This window comes from Diadema antillarum, unplaced genomic scaffold, assembly GCF_040938485.1.
Source record: "Diadema antillarum isolate AM-2024a unplaced genomic scaffold, OU_Dant_1.0 seq00002365_RagTag, whole genome shotgun sequence".
NCBI lineage: Eukaryota > Metazoa > Echinodermata > Echinoidea > Diadematoida > Diadematidae > Diadema > Diadema antillarum.
This window is the reverse complement of record NW_027272979.1, coordinates 92,663-118,991: the sequence shown is the minus strand read 5'-3', so window position 1 is coordinate 118,991 and position 26,329 is coordinate 92,663. Positions and strand designations below refer to the sequence as shown.

Below are 26,329 nucleotides of genomic sequence, written 5' to 3'. Positions count from 1 at the left end.
ATAACACGGATCTGTGGGACCCGAGGGAGGGCCGAGGGGATGAAACAATTTATTTATTTTTTTTTTATTTTATTAAGTCTTCTTTAAAAGCAGGGTAGTCCCATTCAGTGCCACAAAGGCCTGCTTTACAAGGGAGCCCTGCGTTGATATACATTACATTGCATGTGCACACAATAAAAAAAAAAACAAGAACAACACAAACATAGATATGATACAGCTAAAGAACAATCGGTTCGAAAGAACATAAAACACATAAGAAAGAACATAAAACGAGCAGAAAAAATAAATATCTGAATAATTCGTAGCTAGTGTAAAGGGTTTATATCAAATGAGAGACTGATGTTGGCGTACACGATTCTTAAATGTTTGCAATGAGGAGGCTGTTTGAATAAAAATGGGTAACTCATTAAACAATTTGCTTGCAGCATATGTGAAGGAGCATTTCTTATATTCAGTTCTAGGTTTGGGTATATGTAATTGGCAAGAAAGGGCATAACGAGTGGTATAAGTAGTAGGGCGTTTGGTCACAAGTTTGGCTATGTACGTCGGGGCTAAATTGTGTAATAATTTGTACACCAGGACACAGTAATGATATTGAATTCTTTGTTCAACTGACTGCCATTTGAGAGCATGAGTAAGAGCTTGCGCTGACATGTAATAACCTCCATTCAATACTACACGAGCATACTTGTTTTGACAGCGTTGCAATCTATTTAAATTTGTCTTTGTTAATGACCCCCCATACAGCACAACAGTAATCAATATGTGGAAGTATGAAAGAAAAATACAACTGATTCATGATTTTACGTGTCAAACACGATTTGATTCTTCGTATACATACAATAGAACGAGACATTTTCGTGACTACTTCATCGATGTGGGGAGACCAGTCAAGAGTTTGTTCAAAGATTACCCCAAGGTGTTTGATTCTCGCGACAGTTTCCAAAGGCCTGTCATTCATACAAATTTGAAGAGAATGTCTCTGTTTTCCTCGGCGAGGTCTGAATAACATAGCTTTCGTTTTGTCTAAATTAACAATCATACCATTGTCTAAAAACCATTTACTGAGGAGTATAGTGTCTGCTTGGAGTTGTTCCTGTACTTTATAAGCATCACGTCCTGGGTGAAATATTGCCGTGTCGTCTGCATAGAGAGATACTTTAGTCGAAGTACTAAAGTTTAAGTTAGGAACATCATTGATGAACATACAAAAGAGCAATGGCCCTAGTATTGAACCCTGTGGAACTCCTGTTTGAACGGGGAGAAATTCGGATCTCTTGCCTTTAAAAGAAACGCATTGCTCTCTCCCTATTACGTAAGAATTAAACCACTTTAGTTCAGTTTTGTCTATGCCGAAGTAGGACAATTTCAGTAAAAGCAGGTCATGGGGTATGACATCGAAGGCCTTTTTTAGGTCTAAAAAGACTGCCCCAACCACATTGCCTTTGTCAAGGTTATCAGACAAAAAATCACTAATCTCTGTTAAACATGTTGTGGTTGAGTGACTGGGTCTAAAACCCGATTGGCGCTCCGTCAACAGCTCGCCTTCATCCAAGTAACTAAGGAGTTGCGAGTGGACTGCTTTTTCGAAGATTTTTGCTACAGTGGATAAGAGTGAGATAGGACGATAATTGCGTATGTCACTCACAAACTTATTTTTTGGTACTGGTATAACTTTAGCAAGCTTAAATGAGCGGGGAAACACTCCCGTTTCTAACGATTGATTAAAAATATGCGCTAAAGGTGAGGCTATCAGATGAGCGCTTATTTTCAAAAGTTTAGGATGAAGTTCATCCAACCCAACAGATTTTGTACAGTCTAACTTCTGTAATTCTCTTTGAACAAAATCTGTACTTATTTCATCAAAAGAAAAAGAAGATCGTGCACGGTTTACATAATTCAAACACTTTTGCCGTTGCTGATTTTCATCATTCTTGTCATTATTACTACAACATAATTTGCTAACATTACTGAACATGACATTGAACTCTGTTGCAATCCTATGAAAATCATCAGTTGGTTCACCGTCAATACATACATTTGACTCATCACATACTTTCTTATTTGGCAATAAATCTTTAAGCACTTTCCATCTTTTCCTCATATCATTACCACTGTCTGATAATGCATCGCGATAATACACCCTTTTTAACTTTTTATTCAAATTATTTGCTTTATTTCTGTAATATTTATATTTTTCCCAAAATGCCATTTCCTTAGTTTCACTGTGTTTTCTCTTATTAAAATCACGTTCCCTTGCTATGTTGATGTATTGCTCATTTATCCATGGCGATCCCTTTTGCTTTTTACGAACTGTGACATAGGGTGCATGTTTATTGCACATGTCTGAAAACACTTCATGGAATTTACACCATTTCACATCAACATCTGCATTTTGTGATAACAATCTATTCCAATTTACAGCAGCCAAATCACTCAGAAAGGCATCCTGATTAAAGGATCGAAAAGAACGAAAAGACGAGGTCTTAGGTTTCGACTGTTGTGTCTTTGACTTTGTTACTACATACACTAGGGAGTGGTCACTTAATCCGAGTGATTGTACACCGCAATGAAGTTCCCCTAATGACTGCGACACAAAAATCAAGTCTATAAGTGTACTGCTGTTGGGAGTAACCCTGGTGGGTTGTTGAATACACTGAGATAATCCCACCAGCCCACTCAGCTCTGCCAGCCTTTTGGAGAGTGGATTTACCGTAGACATGTTACAATTAAAGTCTCCCAATAGGATGATTCTATCCGAGATTGAATACACACGATCGAGGCTTTCTTCTAACAGATCAAAGAAAGACGTTTGGCAACTAGGTTTTCTATAGGCTATCCCAACAAAGAGACTAGCCTCGTTTCTGGGCTTCACTTCTATCCATAAAAGTTCAAGATCAACTTTTTCTAAATCATACCTTCTCACGTAAGGAATATTTTCACGAATAAAACAACACACTCCGCCTCCGTATTGATCACGATCTTTCCTTTCAAGTTTGTAACCATAAAGCTGAACCATATTCGAACTTATTGTACCATCTAACCATGTTTCTGAAAATGACATTATTTCAAACGGACAACACGTTAAAAAAATATTCAAATCTGCAGTCTTATTTCGAAGACTCCTTATATTTAAATGTGCTACTTTCAGTCCTTTTACTGTTGGAAACCGTGCTTTCACATTCTCTTCTTTTAACAGATTACATTCATATTCAGGCCCCTCTCTCGTACTTTCTGGATAATCAATATCATTCATAAAAGGCAGCTGAGTCAGCAAACATTTAGTACATAGCCAGTCAAGGAATGTTTCTTTGAGATCATCATATTTTGACTTTGATATGTCTATACATTCAATGTGAACCCATTTGTGGCATTGCGTACATTTCAGAGCTCTCTGATTGTTTTTGACACTTTTATCACACCTAACACATGGAAATGAAATAACCATTGACACTAGCGATCAAAATAACACACTCTGAGTCTTTACACTGATGTAACAAAGGTAAGTAAAAAATGAGTAAATGACGATGTACCTGTCATACAACAGTTCATGAAATGTTCAAATCAGTTAGTTTCGTTAGATCTGATTTACGAGTCACCTTGATGCGGACGCCTCTCGGTGTTTTCACGACGATTGTTCCATCCTGTGTCCAGATTTTGTGATCTTTTTTCTTGTTTGCTTTCCTGATTCTCCAAAACAGATCTGCTCTTTCCTTCGTCAGGTTCTCGTTGATGAAGATGGCTTCGTCTGCAAACTTGCGGAGATTCATCCTGGCACCGTACACCTTTTCGCGAATCCGATAATTTGTGAATTTCACGATGATATTGCGGGGCATTTTCCTTCCAGGGGGTCTTCTGCGCTGATCGCCTGGATCCCGTCCCATTGTTGCTAGGCCCAGACGGTGGCTGCGGTCGATGTCGTTGATGTCCAGTTGAATGTCGAGTTTCTCCTTGCACACAGATCTGATGATATCGTCGGTGTTTTCGCCCTCCTTTTCTTCCACTCCAGCGAAAATGAGGCATGACCTTCTCGAATATTGTTCGGAGTCGTCGATAGCGGCTTTAAGCTCATTCACTTCCTTTTCCAGCTTGGAGATTCTGTCGTTCTGGGCGCCTATTTCAAAGTCGAGAGACTTCTTCACTTCGTCACACAAAGTTTCATGGACTTCGTGGAGTAGCTTGCTTTTGATTGCCTTTACAAGCTTTGAGATGAAGTTGGTGTCAGTGAGTAGGTTTTCGATCACAGACTGGATGGCGGTGGATAGATCAGAGTCCTCTGAATCAGTGTCGTCGTTGAGATTTTCAGCAGCTGCTTCTATCTCGTTTCTGCTAGAATCATTTCTCGGGTCTCCGTCGGCTTTGGGCTTAGCAATGTCCCGTTTGCGGCGATTCAAGCCCATCGCTGGGGTTCCGAGCTGCCTTCCTATTGAATTCTATATGGTTGGCGGAGCATCAAGAAAACACGCCTTCACTCTCTCGCACCCATCGTCATGAAAAATGAACAATGATCACGTCATCCACTAATAGGCAATTGTGAATAGGTCATTATCTCTCTACATTATTCTGTGCAATTAAGAAAGTATCACATGCCTCCTGGTACAATCAAATAAGAGTAAAGCTATGCTTTAAGTATAGATACTAGACGTTTCTAGTTCTAAAGACCTATGTTGTATCTTAGCTAAACGATAACAATTTCATTTGAAGAAGACAGTCGACTATCTATCCATTTTGAATTCATCTTGGGAAAGGACATTGATGAAGATTGGCATAAATGTATCATGAAAGTGATTATCACCAATTTCACTTTGTCGTGCACCGGTGTAAAACTTCAGAAAGTCTACAACATCACTTTAAACAATATCGACGGAAGTGCTACCATAATTATGTTTGTTCATCCATAGTCAGCGCGAATAATGGGGTGGCGATGTTGCATTGGGGTGTAAACTACCTGTCAACTGCTCACAAGGCGCGGTACGAACTATAAGAGAAATCAGATATCGGCAATAATGTAAAGGCTACCCACCCCATGATCGAGAAATAGTTGTGGATCAGTGGAAGCCCGGCATCTGAGAAGGGAATGTGAAAAGCGCAGAACCGCTCATACAGTTCGTTGCCATGAAACCGCCCTTCTTTTTTCCTCATTTGACGTCACAGTAAAATGGAAAGCGTGATACACTGTACCTTATTGTTCCTTTAAGACGGAACTAATTAAACTGTTCCGGGGGCTAAGGTTAATCAACGCGTGTGATGTTTGCTTTATTTCTTTTTGTCTCGGTTCTTTTGTTCTGAAATTTTACATACCACTTGCAAATGGCATCGAAAGTTCAGTTCTCGTTTAAAGAGGGAGAGAATGAGGGAGAGATAAAGAATTTTTGGACGGTAACTCAGGAAAGTACTACCCCCCCCCCCCCCCCTGAAGAAGAAGAAGAAGAAGAAGAAGAAGAAGAAGAAGGAGAAGAAGAAGAGATAAGGAAAACAGGAAGGGAAAAGTGATTTCCTTTAGAGTTAAATAGTTCAGTTGACAGCTAGGCCTACGACATTTTTAAGCAGAACATGCTAACTATGTATTGTCAGACTGACTATACATAAATTTGATTTATAATTATGATTCTTGTAATGTTGTCATCAACACAATTTATGAATTTGTGAACTTTGTATTTTCATTCATATTTCTCTTCTGCTGAATAAAACAATGAAAGGGAAATGATTTGCAACCAAATTAAATTGTATACAAATCTGTCAAAATCACTTTGAAGAAGGAAGACCCTCTTTCAACGCAAAATTGGAGGGGCAAATGTTTTAAACAGAAATAAGATTCGGGCAACATTCCTTACTGACTCACTCATAGGCGTATATTTCACAGTCAATTGTTCACTCTGTACCGAAAACTCCATTGCCGTTAATTGACGGTTTTGTCTTCCGCCAAAGAATTTGGCCAAATATTATGTGGGAAGTTAATGAGAATGCATTTATTTGTCTTTGTTTTACATGTCGATTGTTAGATTTTAGAATTATTACACATAATTTGGTAAATCGATACCACATTCAGAATTACGAGCTGAATCTCACATTGACCTTTCGCATTTCTCCTGTTTTTATCGTTTGTTTGTTTGTTTTTTGTAGAGCTACTATTTTTGTGTTCATGCTCGAATGGACCACCACAACCGTGGAACGATGAAAATCTCGTTGTTAGTGAAAGAGCAAGCTTTGTTGCTGTGGTGGTGGTGGTTATTTTTTTTTTCCGGCAAGTCTTTCCTTAATAAGCTCTCACGTTCCTTGCACCCGAACATAAGTTGTTTGTGGGCATTGTACAAAATGCTCCATATTAACAAAAAATATCCTCGATAAAGTCTGGACTCTCATTTTTTTTTTTGGTATCATTGGTATAACATCGCGTTGCATAACATATAGCAGAACTTTGTCGTTAGACATAGGCCTAGGCTAAGAATCAAATGAAATGAAATATTTCCTTCCTGAATATAGGTATTCAAAGTATTGCCCAAACATGTCCATAAAACATAAGTAACAAAGATGAATGCCGTTTTGTGATACTAGTGATCGCACATTTACGCGTATTATAGTCATTGGGATGGTGCAAATTCTGTGGGTTTTTCTTCCTCTATGTTTCAGATCACCGTGGTTAAAGCTATTATGACAACTATGAGGAAGCGGAAACGGCACGACGAATACAAAATACCATGGTAAATTACTCCGGGAATTTTCTATACCAAACTTGTTTCGTCATACAGGACGTATTGTGGTTATCGCGATCATAAATACTATTTACATTTCGGCAGGGTTGTTAAAGGGAAAATCCAGTCCAAATATTAGTCAGACTGGTAAGAAAGAGTAAAATATTATGAGTTCAACGGTAACATTTTGATGGAAATCGGGTGAAAAAATAAGGAAGTTATGCCATTTTGAAGCTTAGCTAATTTTTCAGGAAACAGTTCTTGAACGGTCAATATGAATATGCAAATGACAAAGTGAGCATGTCATCCCTCACAAATTGCCATATAGTTTGTACATAAAATTTTGAAATTTCTAGTTTTTCATTCAAACGCAATTATGCCCGAGGCTCAGATCCTGGTACATCTAACTGATCACTATTTTGAAGTTATTCATCCGGGAATAACTTTATGTTTCAGATTTCAATGACAGAAGCATTGCATTTTCGTCATTTTTTCTTTGTTTTTTCTACACAATCAATGGAAAATTGGGAGGTTAGGGCCTATGACATGGTTAGCTCACTCATTTGCTTATTCATATTATCTACTGTACAAAGAACTGTTTTGAAAAAAATAGCAAAACTTCAAAATGTCATAACTTCATATTTTTTCTTCCGATTTCAGTCAAATTTTTACCTTTGAACTCGTAAAATTTTACTTTTTTATCAGACTAGCTTATATTCCCCTTTTATATCACCCCAACGTAGATATAACACTTAAAATATCATGATAACACCAAATGCTTTCGGTCTCTTATTTTGTCGATGCGATTGTGATATTCCCTGTACTGCCAATAAGCATAAGAGTACGAAATGTCCCGCTCAACAACACCGCAGTGGATACGATATTTCAATTTCTGTTGAAATAACCCTCATAATTATTTACTGTTGAACATGATTAACATGGGGTCCTCAATTCTAAAAACCCTATAGGCCCACTTCCCTTTATTAACACCCTCATGACTCACTGACAGCTAACATAATGAGAGGGGCTAAAGCGGTTGCTCATGTTTTAAAACGCCGGATATTGGATGCAATGATTAACAGTTATATTCGGTGGACCACGCCGACTTGCGTTTCTCGATGGATTTCTAGTTATACGTGATAATTCATCCCACCCTTTGTAGAATTGTTGTTCACGTTATATTGAAATCGCAAAAGCACTAAGCATATTACTCTCCACTTGATATCATTAAGTTATAAACACAAAAATATATCAAGAAGAAGTCTGTGTTTTACTGCATCTGTCACATAATTGGCTGTTGCTATCCAGGTTGGGGAAACTCTATCTCTGAGAATAATATGCTCATTGCTATTGACATTGAATAACGTTGATATTGCATAACCTCTATACGCCTTTGAATAGCTGGACCATCATGAACGTCTATTGCGTTATAATCAATGTAACTTACTAACCTTTTTAAGATTGGACTCCTGATGATGAGGGACTAAAATTTTCATTTTTATTTCTTTATTTATCTATTCATTTATCTACACCCTATAGTCAATTAGAAATACATTCTTATATTCATAACTGTTTATTATGTATTTAATCCATTATTATGTTTGTTCGTTTATTTTTTAAATTCATCTATGCATTCATTTGTCATCTACTACTACCATAAATTATGGTAGGATGTTTTGTGATACAACTGACATACACATATGCATCAAATGTGAAGACTCAGTGCCCCAATAGTAAATCGCACCTTTAAGCTTACACAATTCTTACCCCTCAAACCCTCTATTCTGTTTTACTTGTTTTCTTTTGTTAACCGATCTGCGCGTTTACTAACGTGTATTCTTGTGGAGTGTAATTGATAGCTCGTTTGCTCTGTGCGTTTAAATTGGTTGTCTATGAAGCATTATATAACATGTCGTGTATTGCACTGGATGTTATGGCAATGTAGGTCATACAACCTGCATTGCCATAAACTCCAGTACAGTATTTCACTCTCGGACAGCGGAAGGATTTTCTGATACGGTTGACCCTGTATTTTCTCTTTCATCGTACGTTGCATGCAGTTCTAATCTTGGCTAGTCGTATACAGTATAAGCCATCAGCCCTAAAGTGAGATTGTGCAATGTGCTTCAATGGAATTTCAACAATCGACTTTTTTTTTAAGGGAAACTCTACCTCAAAGGGAAAGTCTGTGTTGAAAAAGACGTGAGTGAAATTGCTGCAACAGTTCAACGACAGTTCAAAAAGTCACATGATTTTGTAAATCTTCAGAAAACTCGATTGTTTTAATGTCGTTTAGCAATATAAATTGGCGATCAAAGGTGACCTCGGATGTGGACACAACTTTGAAGTCGCTTGATTGCTTACCACGTGCTCTTCTCAAACAAAACACCGAAAATATTGATGTTTGTTTGCTGGTTTATTTATTTGTTTATTTATTTGGCGAATGTTATAGGAAATATAAATTCTTGATAAGACATAATATATGGAACAGAGACACGCAAAATAATCTCACCCCATTGTATAAGGGGGAAAAATCTGAGTAATATATGAACGTGATACTAGATGACTTTGGATCAATCATTTCTTTCGTTTCCCGCGATCCCTTTATTTGCCTATAAACTTCCCACTTGTGTTTTAATGGGTATTACCGTCCAAGACCGGAAGCATTGAAGGTCAAAACTCCGCGCGAATATTACTGACAGCCCCAGTTTATTTTCTAATATTAGTACATCTCATAAAGCAAAAACCATACAAGATATGAGATAAATGCACAAAGGCGAATCTTCGATCTCTCTGAGAACACGGTTAAGTAAATCGTGACACTGCGTTCAGATTGAAACTCAAATCTGTGCGTAAAAGGAAGTGCGAAGTCATAGCATGTGGTCTTTTACTTGTACGTGTGTTATAAGTAAACGCTTCATCACCTGCTCTCATCGTCACGCGCAGAATAGCAATGATGAACATGATGAACACGCATTTTGTCTGCAGGTGTTTTTTTTTTTTCTTTTTTCCCCCTTTTTTTTGGTTGCTTTTCTTTGGGGTTTTTGTATTCTATTTCTTTTATTTCGTTGAGTGATTTTTTTTGTTGTTATTTGTTGCTCTGTTTCACGTGAGATGTCAATATCTTTGGAAGCGTATCAGATTTATGTATACTTGTAAAGGGGAAAATCCTCTCACAGCTAAAGATGACTTCTGTTATATAACAGACGGACCTCATTATTGACGAATTACTTAGGATCAGTCTAAAAGTCAGTGATTCATATTAAAAAAAATCGAGAAAAAAAACCCCAGACATAATGCACTCTTGGGACTGTAAAGAAACGACACTTCTTAAATGGATCTTACTTTATTTGTAGTCTTTTAATTCTACCAGGGACAATAAATTGTGGAATGATATCATTGGTGATATTATGGCATTAATCGTAATCATAACGAAAATGGTCGTGAAAATATTGGCGGCAACAACAGCATCGTTACATTTCATACAAAGGACGTAAAGAACTGGTTTTACCCTTCCTGTGCCAATGACTCAAATGTGCACAGATTTCACACACATACCTATGGGCAGAAATTTGAAATGAAATATAGATAGCTGGCAGAGGATTAATACATTCTCATAATGGTCCAATTTTTTTTTTTTTTTATGATGATCTCGTGCGTCATTGGACTCGCCTTGGCCTATTTCTCTCCCTGCCAGAGAGAGGGGTGGGGTTTGGAGTGATAGAGAGAGAGAGAGAGAGAGAGAGCGTGAGGACCCGGGGGGAGGGGAATAGAAAGAAAAGGGGGCACATTGTGTCGGGGATATTTACGGAAAAGTTTCCTTTGAAGTTTGATTATACATTTTGAAATTTACTGTTCTGCTCTGACCAGAGTACTAGAGAATCCTTCAGATTTGTACCGAGTTTATTTGGCTGGAATGTTCTGACACATTCATATCAGGAATCAGTTGTGATTCTACCTGAGATTTAGTCATTTTCCCCTCTCATTTATGATAATTCAATGCAATAAAAAAGAGTCATTTTTCATTTGGATTTTTCCCTCCTGGCTTTTCCTCTGTTTTTGCAGCAAAACCATACATTGAGTTCTTGACTTTCTTCATACCCTCAGTTTTTTTCTCCTTTTTTTCCTTCTACTTTCAAACGTGGGAGATAATCCTTCTTAGCCGAGTCATCGGAATGGACCAAAATGAGCCGTTATCACGGCTGAAACACATTTGAATTGGGAGCATTCACGGTAATAAACTCTTGATTTCAAGCGCTCGGAGCGGCGTATATCCAATCCTTGATGACTTGACTGTATTACTAACTGTGGGGGAAGTCAATCCGGAGATCCCCTTACCCGTCCCGTACGGCTCTATAATGGTGATCCGCCGACCCCACGTGTACATCAATTTACATGCATGACCTTGCCATCTGCCACACATCCAACAACTATGATTATCTCTGCTTCATACAGAAAAAAAAAATGAAATTCTGAACAAAATCATATTAAATGATCATAGAAGTCATGTAGGAATGTGGTTTAAGTCATGGGTGTCCGCATGCCGCTTGTTATTCAATAATTGTCGAATGAGCTATTTTACCATGCTAAGTGTATCTGCTCACTGTACAATTTCAATATAATAGTGTATGCAAACATTGTTTATGGATATTTCCAGTCTGTAAGGACCTCGTAACAAGCTTTTTCGTGCACTGGTTGATGGCAATGTATATTCAACAGTTAAAATGCACTTTGAATACATTTAGTTGTTGCTATGTCGGGGCAATACTCAGGCATGTCATGTTGTTGTCAAGAAAGTTTGTGTTGCAGAGGTATGTCTAAAACTGAAGTGTGCTAGTAAACTAGTCTCTTAGTATAATAGTTACGATCAGTGGTCTATCTGTTAAAGCCACTGCAGTGTTTACCATTGGAAGCAGTGATTTAAAAAGTTCGAGTTGTCACATTTGATGCATTATGTGTCGGTCAGTTGTATGACAAAACATCGTACCATCTAAAAATTTCGCGATAAAGCCTAAACTATAAGGAGATATCACTATTTTCTCAATAAAGCATAACTGTAGACAGTTTATTCTTGAAACAATTTGATAAAACTATTGTTCACATTTTGTATATTTAACAATTTTTACATTGTTCGTTTCTATCCCAAACTCACATTTTGGAACTATTTTGAAGCACTTAAGCTGGGTTTTTGTTTCATCTACAATGTGGTAAATACTGTCCTCGAGTCTGAAGAGTACGTGAGAGCAAATGAACAAAACAAACTGTGGTACAGGAATAAACAGTGACAGACAGACAGACAGACAGACAGATGGCGCTGTATCGTTTCAACGAATGTTGTAATTCCTTAAATAAACAAAGTTTAAAGGAAAATAAGGGCCATGAATTATGAATTCCACCAATTTGTGTACCTGATTTGAATATTTCGCGTTGGCGTCTGTCATCAAAAATATGTAATTTGTAAGAATCACAGAACACTATTTGTAACTCCTTAATAGATCATTAACGTATAGGTTCGTCTTCTGTTACACTGGGTACAGAGATCTATAGTTGAACTTTCCAAGGTCCAAGGTGAGGCAATGGTGCAACTTGATGCAACACGGTTCCATTTTGGTTTTGAAATCCAAGAATGAAGGTGTGACATGCAGCATGGTGAATACATGTATATGCATGCCTCCACACTTTTCATTACCCAGTATACCCAGTGGCTGAAGAGAACAGTTTGTATTGATGCTGGTGTTGATAACATTAACAGGTATACCGATGCAGTCAAAGATACCCTGGTTGTATTACGAGACCGATTATTTTAATGCTGCAGGGCGTTTAGGATAACCGGTCACGCATTATTGGGTAATGCGATCCAAACATTGCAAACAACACATTTTAATGTGGTGGATATTACTTTGAGATAAAGCGTGACGGTTAATTTGTTGCTAACTGCGAGTAGGCGATGAAAAACATTTAAAATAGATACTTGTATCACTATGATAATGATATGATGTCGTGTGCATAGAAATCATGGAAGCAGATTTCTCCCTGTCAAGTAAAAGGTGTGAGTTGAAGAAAGTGATTAGCCAGTCTGACAGTGCAACTAACACGCTGTCAATGCCCTTGCGAGACACTTAATTAGGGCCCTTTCCTGTTTTGGGATTAGGTGAAACTCTATCCCTTAATCGAGCCATTCAGCATCACCATAATATCGTCTGTTGAGACCTATAACTTATTACAGCGAATCATTGTGGAGTAAAAGTTGTACACAGATGGCCCAGCCCTTCTTTCCAGCATTATGCACAGCATAGCGTTAACATTGATTATACTATCCTTTTCTCTCTCATTCTCCCCCCCCCCCTGTCTCTCACAATAGGTATATGTATATATATATATATATATATATATATATATATATATATATAGATATAATTTATGATATATATATACATATGTAATTTATAATATATATATATAATTTATATATATATATATATATATGTATAATATATTTATATTATATATAATATATATACATTCTACTGATATAGCGTGTATTTAGTAAGTTGTAATTCATTTTGTAATTATTGATCTGATCAGATTTTTCTACAGTCTGTTATTTTTTCACCACAAAACCCTTTGATTGACCACTTTCAGTGCAAATGAATGCATACAAATATTGTACCATAATATGTTTATGCATTCAGCCAGAGAGAGAGAGAGAGAGAGAGAGAGGGAGAGGGAGAAAGAAAGATAGATAGATTGTCTTGAAATGATATAACTATATCATTGCATAACTTGGTGGTAGATATATATCCAAATGTTCACGATACAGCAGCCGTATCCCGGCCGTTGGTGTTATGTTATGATACTATATAATACGAGATATATCTTAAAATTATAGTCAACAGATATAATTTAATTTCTTGATCTAAATATAGGTCCTATACACACTTTGATTCATTGACCAAACGTCCCCTCACGGAGTCATGGCAAATGTGTTGAATTTTGTGAATATTTGAAGCTGTTGTTCCAAATGAATGATATGGAAAAGAATGCAAACAGTAACGGCAGCAACATAATGACCAAAATGATATACACGTATTCTCGCAATGTGCTGTCACGCAGTAACTACAAATCAGGGAATCAGTATTATGTATAATAATTGGCCCCCCCAAAAAAATGATTTATGCTCGTCTTCTTTAGACATGTTAGAAATGGTGAACGAAACGGAGAATGTTAACGCAGAAAAAAGCAAGATATACTTACATATGACACTTCAGCGTCACCGAAGGTCTCCTGTTGGTGTGTTATCCACTTTTATCACTGTTTTTGTCCCTGCACAAAGTTTGTGATTACGAACACATAATCATTCCCGCTGCATCGGTAGTGTTGCGAAGAGTTTTTGTGGATAGCTATACTTCGTATACTAACCATTTTGCGTTCGGTAAAGTTGCTACTCTGACTAAAAATCAGACAGTGCACGCCGAAGCCGTATGAGGCAGCTCATGGCGGAAATTGGATTATGTTGGCTAAATTCGTTCCTTGTGGACCGCAGAGTCACTCCCCCTCTTTCCACGTTTCTATTTGGTGCGATTGATAAACGTTCCGCTGATATATAGAGCCCTTTGTTCTTTCATTATACTTATATCATGCAAATATAATTAAAGCAAATATACCTGTGGAGATGTTTGCTATATTTTGTTTTGTTTTCTTTTGTTGTTGTTGTTTTTGCTGTTGTTGTTGTTGTTGCCCAGATCCTACAGCAATTCTGATATTGTATGTGTAGATTTGTCGCTAAAGCATGTAAATGGTCGTCGATTTAATTCCTCGATAATTATCACTGGCCATTATATCCCTCTTCTAGTGGTTTATGGCGCTTTCCCCCCTTCCTTTCAGCCAAGTGTTCTAATGTAATCGTAGAATCTCCGTCATCGTTTCAAAGAACGTGGGTCTGTTTTGAATGCGTATTGGCCAGACATAGTCACGTGGTTTCCTCCGAATCGGGGGCAATGAGGATACCAGTCTTTAACCTCACTACAAGGAAAATTGCATCAATTTTGCTCGTAAAGAAAAAAAAAGAGGGGAAAAAAGACGCAAACTCTATTAAATGGCGCTATGAATTATTGATTTGTCATTGTGATGTTATGAGCTAGACATGATACCCTTGACAATTTCGTAGAAGATGAAGACAAACTTGAACACTTTTGGGGGCGTTGTTTCTCCAAATTATTACCACAGTTTCATTTACAATGCAACTGAATTGGAGTAGATAGGGGCCCTATTTCGTTTCTTCTTCTTTTTTTTTGCAACATGACTACTCATAATATTCTAACACACATAATGTAACCAGGTATTTTACGAGAGTTTTTCCTTATTTTGATAATATCGTTTTCAGAAACATGCCACTGGTAAGTTACAGATTAAAACACGCTATCAAATTTTGATAAACCCATCACTTATCGCATGATAAGAACCGGGTGTGTTCAGTGTAAGCTTCGTGGAACTATACACTGATTCAATGACACAGCGGGTCAACTGAGGATATCTGGCGTTGAATTTATTGGCTCCTGGTACACCCTCGCCATTATGGGCCGAGATCATTATGAATCGAGTTTGATATTATTATGGGCTCAAGGTGATTCAGAAGGGCCCCCCTATAAAAAGGCCGGACTGACATATTACATTTATTTATGGCCTACCTGGCACCGATCCCTGCTGAGCAGTTGAACCCGTCTGCCTCTCGGTTACCATGGCAATCCGGTAAGTTGATATACGATGAACCCTAGAAAAGGTGAGAGCTATAATTTCTCTGTCGGTCGGTTAACCTTTATTTTAATTTGTCAAACCATGTCCTGGTGTCAGCAAGCCATCATAACGTCAAACATCAAACTGCATTTCGCGTTCAAGTTCGAAATTTGTCACAAATTTTTGATATACAACAGTGTGCAGCGTAATTACGAAGATTATATTAGGCGTTATCTATCGTGTATTTCTGTATTTCATTGAAGGTATTTAGTGCTCCGTATGAAAAACAACAACATCAATCCGCACCATTGTGTACATAATAGGTGCGTACATCCCCCTCTCTTTCTCTCATTCGTTATTCTGCTGATCCCTAAATTCGTTAATCCATCACATCCCATCCACTGCAAAGTTATTCTTTTTTAAAAACCAGCACAGCCACTTCCTCTTGATTAACGTGTCGACTTGGAAATAATACTGTCACCTCCCCGCAAGGTTCTTAAATTAAATCGTTCTCCTGGAAGCTACACGTCGGGACAAAATTCAATACGAGTCATAACAGTTACTACACCACTCAATCTGTTTCTACTCGGCAGATTTTAAAAAGTAGAACTAAAAAGGTAGAAATGAATTAGAAACCAGATGTTCTTTCGTGCAATTCAATGCAATAATCTATTAATTTCCATAAAAAGATACATGATACAAAACGGTATATGTGTCAATTTGACATTCATCCAGCTGGGAAGGACATACTAAGTCTTGTATATGCACGAATGGTATATTGTAACAACAACAACAAAAAAAGGAACAATGCACACTTTGTCATGGTAACACAAAGAAGAAGTAATCATAATGATGGGGGGGGGGGGGGAAGTGTTCCACTAGAAAGCTGAGCTTGTGGGACTTGGAACACTTTACAAAAAGAAAACATCAGCAACACCAATATACCAATAAGATGTATTTGTATTAAATTCATACATGTACCATTGTACATTAATTGGTCAATGTGTTGTTGATAATACAAACATATACCTGTTTTAGAATGCAAATAAAGTTTACTGTGACATAACAATATTATGGAAAAGACACTGTTCATCAATTCATGCGTCCTGTGCTAGCAAATCATAGACAGCAATTACGTAAATTTGTATTTGCCCACAATTCATTCAAGAAAAAAGAATAAGCAGGGTAGTCCCGTTGAGTCCCATTGGCAGGAGGGAAGATCTTTGCAGTAAGATGAACATTTTATACGATGTGGAATGAAGATTACGTTGTTGAAAGTGCAAACTCATATTTACATGGAAAACAAAATCCTGACACACAAATAGGGCAGCTATCGATACGCATTGGCTTTACAGATTATCAATACATGTATTACAGAGTGAAGCAAAAAATCGAAATTAAGTGAAAAACACGAAAAATAAATAATTATGTATGGGAAACACAGGTTATAACTGAACAAACAAAGTACCTGATTACAAAAGGAAGCAAATCTATTTCTGTTAATTTGAGATATTTGTAATGAAAGCTGCTAAAAATCAAGAATATAATACGTATTGTTTATTATAACTTGAAAAATATTCCCTGTCATGTAACAAATTAAGTATCATTGAAAATGTTTTACTTTGCTCTAACTGATAATGGACTTATTTTAATTGTTAACTTAGACAAGTGGCACTTAATTTGTTTTATGATCAAACTCTTAAGACCTTTGTATAAATCTTTGATCGACTCCGTGTTCTTTTTGTCCTGAGTGATCGAAGATCATTTAAGGACGATCTCCGAATGAAGAGTTTGTTTGCAAAAACCGATAAGTCCATTTTTGAAGATTTTGAAGTACCGTTTCTGTCATAAAGTAGAAAATAATACCTTTTAAATGATATATTGGTCACTACATATAAAGGTATATTTTTGAAGTTATGGTCAAAAGAAGCACAAATTTTCTTATTATTCTCTTTATTTTTCCTGACCTTTAATGGCAAATATCTCCATTTGACAAATATGGACTTATCGGTTTTTGCAAACAAACTCTTCGAATGTTTATTTGGGGTCGATGTTCTACGTCCACACTCATGATAGACTTTCCCGGTGTGCAATAATGTGTCTACACTTATGTTGGTCCCGAGGGAATTTGGCTTTAGCCCTTGTGAATCTCCCTGTTATCGAATATCACACTTGAATTGCCAATTTGTGTTCAATAACTTGTATGGATTGAATGGGGATGACAAATGACCACTGTGCACTTATTTCGGAATAGCTGGTTAACAAAACATGTGATTATTATGAACGCTTGCAACAAACAAACAAACAAACAAACAAACAAACAAGTACACAAACCTACTCCTCATAGGAGCTGAAAGTTCTAAGGTCAAAATAAGAGGACAAATAAAGAGGTATCGAGATCAAAATGATGTACTCAAAAGCAAACATGAAGAGTAACTACTTTTTATGTATTTTAACTTTTACGTGTTTTGTACAATAATTATTTTATCTTCAGCTAATGATTCTGTTCGACTTCTTCACAGGTCGGACGTGAGAGCCCGCAGCGTCCAGTCCTTTTCGCCGAAAATAGTTTGTCGCCATCTCGTGCTGAATTTGTGTTACCAATTTCGCTTGTACCCTGGGCAGTTGTCACTCCATGCAGTGACATACGGTGCAGTTCAACACTGCAGAGTAGGCTCGCGAAGTATGGCGTATGCTATGGCGAGCTGAAAGACCAAAACCGTACGACCGCTGTATGTGTGTATACCACTGATAAAAGTTCAGTGGTGTAAATGCACTCGATCGTTCGTTCGGTGTTTCGCATCGATGGGGCGGTCTTGTACAGGTAGAATCGTGACCAAGGGAGGGAACCTTTTGATTCTACAGTCCTAATTCTACACCCTATTCACTCGACTGGTGTCTACAAACCTACTGAAAAATCGTGGCACTCTCATGATTATGATAAGGTTGTCTGTATGCCGCTATTGTCATTTGGACCGTGATTTGCATTTCTGTAGTGTACGTGGTAAAAACTGTTGTGGATATGTGAATGAATGAGTAGGATTGTGTCCACGTTATTAGAGAGCTAGCATAGCATCCAGCTAGGTACAGGTGTTATCATGTTATTGGAGTAACATGAAGAGTGGCTCATTGTAGAGAAACATGTAGGTAGATCTAAGATATCAATACCTTTTAACGAAACTTGCTTAAGTCAATTTTCTTTCCTGGAAGAGGAGCATCTGCATCTGTGTATTTTGCCCAGGACCAGGTTTGGTTGAGGACAGACTGTTAAAATGGCTCAGTGCTCGCTCAGTGCGAGAGAGTTCATCCAGAACACATTTGGACCAACCGTTGCTGTGGTTTGTAGCCATGATGCTGAAGTCCTTGCTCAGAAGAACAACTTGTCCTTTGTGGAAATGCTGCGACCATTTTGCAGACTAACTTCAGAAGGTAAGCAGACCCAGAAGGTTCAAGGTGATGATGGATGAAGATCCGAAACCCAATATAATCCGCTCCCATGAACACGATGAACATGATCATGAGTAACGGTACACAAATGTCCCTTTCCCCGAAATCTCTACACTTGAAGTAATATTTTTCAAAGAAAGCCATTAATTATTAATCATCATGTCTTTTTGTTTTGTTTTGTTGGTTGTTTTTTTCTGCCTCGGGGGTGTATATACCGGTAACAAAAATCTGCTGTTAGACATAAGAATCTACTGTAAAAGTGGATACTATCGCGCGACTAATTTTTCACGACCGGCGGGATAAGAAGAGTTTCAAGTGTTTTAAGTTCTGCGGAATCAAGACATCAACTACTCGAGCATATGGTGAGCAAAAAATATTTGCGTGCTTTTTCATGCTAGTTTTTCGTGCTAGTTTTGGGTTGCGCAAAACGCACGAAAATTTCAACGCTGTGAAAATTTCCACTTTTACAGTATATTGTCTCCAAGGTGGAACATCGATCACTTCAGAAAAAAAAAAGAGAAGATGATTCGTATTTCAAATTCTGCTACTGCGGTTCTCGATAGCAAACTCAAACACCTGTTTGATTGTCTTACAATGCGCAAGTCCGAATTTGCATCATTTTGTACTAAAAAACTTGCATTATATGACATATACATTAGTACAGTACCTCTTGATCATAGTTCTAGATTAACAAAACGGTGACTGAACAGCATACATACATGTATTATGAAAGGCTACTCAAAGTAAAAAATAATAGCCCCTCTTCAAATTTTTTAGAGTTTTTGAAAGTTTTATGGTCGATAACAGGGCTAAGTGAAGAGGAGAGAGAAAATATGCTAAATTGTTTCAACTTCTGTTTTCTTCTTGCCGCTTCTCGTTCATCTGCAGCGCACATTCGAGATCCAGCGGGACAGTCCCACTCCATCCACAACTTGTGCCTGATCATTCAGGAGATGAACACCCAGCCGCCATCCGCAGCCATCCACAAGAAGTTGTGCCATGACGCTGTCCAGAACTCGCAGCTACCCCTTTCCGAGGGACAAACCAGTGTGCTGTCGGTGGGATCATATGATCTTCAAATTAGCGGTGGGTACCTTGTCAATCTTAGGATGGATGTTTGTACTGCAGGTACCTTCGGAAGTTGTCCCATCTGATGAGGCTTTAAAGGCAGCATGCTGAGTTGTTATGAGCCGTTTGTTTATTTTGTGTCAGTATTTACTATGATGGGGCTGGGAATTCCACCCTAGCAGTGAGAAGGTGCTGCTTCTCTTTTTTTTTCCTCCAAGGACCACTTGTGTATTTCAGGTTGCTTTTCAGGGAGAATGTACCCAAGGAAACACAACATAGCATGAAGTAATATGGAATCAATGAAGTCAGAGTAGGCTACATGGAAAGATCATCTTGGCCTCATGAATTTGATGCCTATTATTGAATGCTTGTAATCATGATATTGGTTAACAGTTTTATTTTTTGTCCATTATTGTCGCTGGGGCGACAAGACCTTGTATCTACAAAATGTCAAATGTTCAGGAGAGCAAAAAAAAAAAAAAACATGGCAGCCAAAGCACTGTATCAAATGGAAGAGCCTTTCCTTCGACATGCCATGGTGGCTTTGTATTTGGAGTACTTAGACAGCTAGGATTTTGGACAGGACATCACTTAACTGATTATGTGAAAATCCAAAAAGTAATTTTCACCAAATTTCAGATACGAGGTCTTGTTGCCCCAGCGACAATATGTTATTTCACATTGTCTTCAAGTAAAAGAAATAATCCCTCCATTACTACATTCTAGTTTTCTTATCAAGGGTCACTAACCGATACTGAGGCAATGGAAGGTAACCCTTCAGAACAAGAAAACATGTTCTGGTGCTTCATTTAGAAGAAAAAAAAATCTTCATTCTGCCTTTTAAATACTTACTTGGACTCTTTCATTCCACCATTCTGAAGGAATACAGTGTATGTGGTATGATGATAGAAAAGTTAGTATTCAAGGTATTGCCCCTTTTTAGCTCACCTTCGGGAGCCAAAGGCTCAATTGAGCTCTTGCAATCACTCTTCGTCCATCTTGTGTCGTCTGGCGTCCGGCGTGTGTTGTGCCTAAATTTTTTACATTTTAATCTTCTACTTGAAAACCCAATGACCAATTTTCACCAAACTTTGCAGGTAGCATGCCTACATTGTAGGGGGATAGGATCTCAATTTGTTCTCATAGCGAAATCAGGGGCGTCCCCATTGGGACCCAGGGGATAGGAAGGAGAGTGATCCAAACGCAGGCCTAACTTGTGCATTTTCATCTTCTTCTTGAAAACAACGTGATGGATTTTCACCAAACTTGGCAGGTAGCATTCCTATGGGGATAGGATCTCAATTTGTTCAAGTGGGCACCATTTTCCATGTGAGGGCCCGAGGAGGGCCCCAAACCTCCCAAATTAAGGAATATTCAAAATATTCTTTTCTAGAATCAGAAGTGAATTTAGAGCTTTAAGTCTTTTTCTTTTTAACTGCATAGTCAAACTTTTCTGAGTACAACATAGCCGATATTTTTACAAGTGTGATGGAATGATATGCAAATGGGCAATTCCGCAGTTAGGTGGACATGACATGGATAAAAGAAATGTGACTCTTTTATTTTACTCTTTAATCTAGGTGTCAACTAATGCCATGGATGTTCACCAGTCATTAAGGTGTTTCAAATTCTGGAGATTTAATTTTTCGTATTCATTGATTTTGTGAGATCTAAAACCATCATTTAAAATGTACATGTGGGACTGGGGACGCTGAAATTCACTTAAATGCAAATTTCAGTGGGTTCCTTTGAAATTTTTTCCTCAAAGTTTTGCTAAAGGGTAAAAGATGAATACATTTGAATACTCCAGAAGTCACGTGACATTTTAGAATTACTCCGGACAAATGTAATGTTACCAACCGAACCATGCTTTTGGGGGTCTAGCTAAGAAATTATCGGTCGAACTGCTAAAAAAATTTGCATGTACATTTTTCATGGTGCAATAATTGAAATTAATGCAACACCTTGTTTGAAGTAACTTGAATTTTTGCACACTTTTTGTTACAAGACATTGATTTTTTTGTCATGTCCTTTTTTCGTAATGTTACTATCCAGCCCTTTAAGTTGCCATAGCAATTCTAATTTATTTTTTGGATTGTATTCATTCTTTTCTGTATCATAAACCTGGGAAGGATGAACATGTTTTTGACATACGGGTAATTTTGACTTGAAATGAATAATGGTAATTTAATTAGTAGTATTTAAAAACAAATATCTAAATTTGTTCAAATGTAACATTGCTAACTGTGGAATTGCCCAAATGGACATCATGCCCCCAGCTCTCAAATAAAGCTGCCCCTCCCCTTCCACCCCCCGCCCCCAAGTTTGCAATGTCCTTGGGTAAGAGTCTGCAAGGATGCATGGAAGGTGAACTGGCAATGCCAAGGTGAGCATGAGACCCTTCGGTCTCTTGTTCTCAGTTGTTGACATCAGATTATGACCCTGTTTACAGTGGGCAAAACTATGGCAGTGCCAAAAGTGAGGCCGGCCTGAGACCTACCTTTTGTTGATGTAAACGCAAGCGGACCCAAATGCTTGACCACACCCACTCAGCTGTACTTAAGAGATTGCTGGGGGAAAAAATGCATACGTACAGTGTATTAAGAGCACCACAGTCCACTATAGGGCTTTTTACACTTGCAAATTTTTGCTTAGTGCCGTACCAATGGTGGGGCTAAGGGGGGGGGGGGGGGGGGGGGGGCCTTAGCCCCACCGTTGGTACAATGTACCGGACTTTCCTTAACCCACTTTCTGTTTACACTTGTTTTTACCAAAGTGGGCTAGCCCCACCGATAATCCCGTACTATCTGGCCCTGCAAAAAAGCAGGGTTAGCACCGCAATTGCAGTGCCAAGGAAGCGAGTGTAAACAGAATAAAAAACGAGACATGAAAACTCGTCACATTGAGGACGAGTTAGGTGATACGCTTGTGGTCATCAGATGACAGTCATCTGTGATCGACAAAGAAAAGAATGTGATATAGGCACCTTGAAGTTATATTGAGCGTGCATGTGAAACCGTTTCTGTAACCACTCGGCCACGGGTCATCCACGGAAATGGTAAGACAAAAAAAACAACAACAATGTATAGATATAACAGGGGGAAAGTGAATGCCCACTCAACCAACGTGGCCGTGTGAACATCTATTGCATTGCTAGACGGAAAAGCGGCCTTGTAACGACTGAGGTCGCTATGCCATTTCTGGCAACTTGGGAAAAATACGTCCCACAGACATAAAACCTATAATCGGCTGGTTTTCATACCTTGCCTTTAATCACAATTTTCAGTGTAATGACGTCATCAAATTACAAAACAATGACATCGTCTTGAAAGACAATTGTTCAAAGTACAACACCTCAGTCGTCATCATTACATACTATGATCGGTTTGACAAAGTCAACCTGCAAAATTTTGCTGCAGTCGAAGCAATGTGGTCTCCAACAAACAAAAAAGAGGGATATGGCGTGTGTGTGTGTGTGTGTGTGTGTGTAGGTGCGTTTATATACGAACGTGATTTCTACATGGACGAATATGTAATACAAAATTGAAGAAAAAAAAGTAAAATAGCTAAGTATTTTGTTTCGTGATCTTGTGGGGTTCGAACCCACAACCTTACGTCTCTGAGACGTCGCCTTTAGCCACTCGGCCATACGTCTCGACGAGAAAATATGGGGAACGTAAACTTATGTATGTGAAAGATACATGAGGAATCGTTTTGTCCACATTCCATTTTCATTTTCAGTTTTAAACTGCAAAATTGTCAATCTGATGAGGAGATTCCAAAGGATAAAATGCATGATTACTGCAGCTTATTGTCTCAGCTACAACATACTAAAGTTTCAGAGGAAATGAAGCAAAATCAGCTGAGATAAAGGTGCTTAAACGTTGTTAAGTCAATGCATGGTTTAAAAAAAAATCACCTCCCATAGACATAACACGTAAACTTGTCCGATTTTGTGTCTTTACTTTTAATCACAATTTAAAGTATGATGACGTCATCAAATTTCAAAACCATGACATGGACTTGAAAGGCAAATGTTCAAAGCAAAACATATCTGAATTTGGGGTAATATTAAGCTTAAACAATAGAGATACGAGCAAATGAATGTCAGAAACAGTACCTCAAAAAAATTAATTCCACTTTTTTGATTTCAGATGATGATATGATGACGTCATGAGTTTTCCTGGCAAAATCGGTACTTGAAACGTTATTTCCAATTCATATGCTTTTGTAATATGCAATAGAAATATAGGGTCAAAGGACGATTTAAAGAGCTATGGCGAAATAAACAAAGACATGTTTTTTCACTATATTTGCAGAAAGACGCGCACGCGGAATTTCAACTTTGACGGCAGTGCATTCCTTTGTTATAGGTCAAAATCGATCGGAAATCAATGATTATTGTTACTCAAAGTATCAGAAATCCAAATCAGTCAAAAAAATTGCATTTTCATGTTAGTTACGCCCTCTGCGCGCGAAATTGCGCGGACGGACGCGCACGCGAGAAAATGTTTGAAATGCTTAAAATTGTCTGAAACTTCGAGATTTCCCATTGGGAAGTCGTTTTGAGCCTTTTAAAATTTTGACGCGCGCGTAATGATGACCTGGGTAACTAGCGTTAAAATGTAAGATAGAGCGTGACCTGAACTTTATGTCCACCGAAAATGATACAGAAATGATATCTAGTTATGAAGTTATGATCGATCATGTGACAAGGTCCGAAAATCACAAAATGGCGCCTAGATGACGTCATAGATATGTTACTGTCATGAAAACCTTATTGTGGCTAGATATTGTTATGAGACATGTTGACTGAAAATGTCATGTTATTCCGTAATGTCATTGTTGAGATATTGACGACACAAAATGTGGCAGAAAGAAAGAAGAATAAAAAACGAGATATGAAACTCGTCACGCTGACGAGTTAGGTGATACGCTTGGGGTCATCAGGTGTCGGTCATCTGTGATCGACAAAGAAAAGAATGTGATATAGGCACCTTGAAGTTATATTGAGCGTGCATGCAAAACCGTTTCTCTAACCACTCGGCCACGGGACATCCCCGGAAATGGTAAGGCAAAAAAGAAATGTATAGATATTACAGGGGGAAAAAGTCAATGCCCACTCAACAATCTTGGCCGCGTGAACATGTATTGCATTGCTAGACGGAAATGCGGCCTTGTAACGACTGATGTCGCTATGCCATTTCTGGCAACTTGGGAAAAATACGCGCCGTAGACATAAAGCCTATAATCGGCTGGTTTTGATACCTTGCCTCTAATCACAATTTTCAGCGTGATGACGTCATCAAAGTACAAAACAATGACATGGTCTTGAAAGACAATTGTTCAAAGTACAACACCTCCGTCGTCGTCATTACATACTATGATCGGTTTGACAAAGTCAACCTGCAAAATTTTGCAGCAGTCGAAGCAATGTGGTCTCCAACACAAAAAAGAAGGATATGGTGTGTGTCTGTGTGTGTGTATAGGTGCGTTTATATACGAACGTGATTTCTACATGGACGAATATGTAATACAAAATTGAAAAAAAAGTAAAATAGCTAAGTATTTTGTTTCGTGATCTTGTGGGGTTCGAACCCGCAACCTCACGTCTCTGAGACGTCGCCTTTAACCACTCGGCCATACGTCTCGGCGAGAAAATATGAGGAACGTAAACTTATGTATGTGAAAGATGAATCGGGAATCGTTTTGTCCACATTCCATTCTCATTTTCAGTTTTAAACTGCAAAATTCTCAACCTGATGATGAGATTTCAAAAAATAAAATGCATGATTACTGAAGCTTATTGTCTCAGCTACAACATACTTAAGTTTCAGAGGAAATGAAGCAAAATCAGCCGAGATAAAGGTGCTTAAACGTTGTCAAGTCAATGCATGGTTTTAAAAAAAATCACCTCCCATAGACATAACACGTAAACTTGTCCGATTTTGCATCTTTACCTTTAATCACAATTTAATGTATGATGACGTCATCAAATTTCAAAACGATGACTTGAACTTAAAAGGCAAATGTTCAAAGTACAACATATCTGAATTTGGGATAATGTTGAGCTTAAACAACAGAGATACGAGCAAATGAATGTCAGAAACAGTACCTCAAAAAAATTAATTCCACTTTTTTGATTTCAGATGATGATATGATGACATCAAAATGTATTTAGGGAAACATTGATACTTGAAACGTTATTTTCAATTCATATGCTTTTGTAATATGCAATAAAAACATAGGGTCACCTGACGTTTTAAAGAGCTATGGCGAAATAAACAAAGACATGTTTTTCGCTATATTTCCACATAGACGCGCACACGAAATTTCAACTTTGACGCCACCGCATTCCTTTGTTATAGGTCGAAATTGATCGGAAATCA

The 26,329-nt window shown here is 38.0% G+C and overlaps 1 protein-coding gene across 1 annotated transcript in view; it reads left to right on the top strand.

Moving 5' to 3' along the window:
* The first annotated feature begins 18,254 nt into the window (after window positions 1-18,254).
* The window catches only part of LOC139714658 (trafficking protein particle complex subunit 8-like), a 56,685-nt gene continuing 48,610 nt past the window's right edge, over window positions 18,255-26,329 (top strand). Inside the window, exons 1-2 of the mRNA XM_071626337.1 lie at window positions 18,255-18,854; window positions 19,761-19,958. Coding sequence (XP_071482438.1) covers window positions 18,698-18,854; window positions 19,761-19,958 — 355 coding nt within the window. The 5' untranslated portion in view covers window positions 18,255-18,697. The remainder of the gene's footprint in view (window positions 18,855-19,760; window positions 19,959-26,329) is intronic.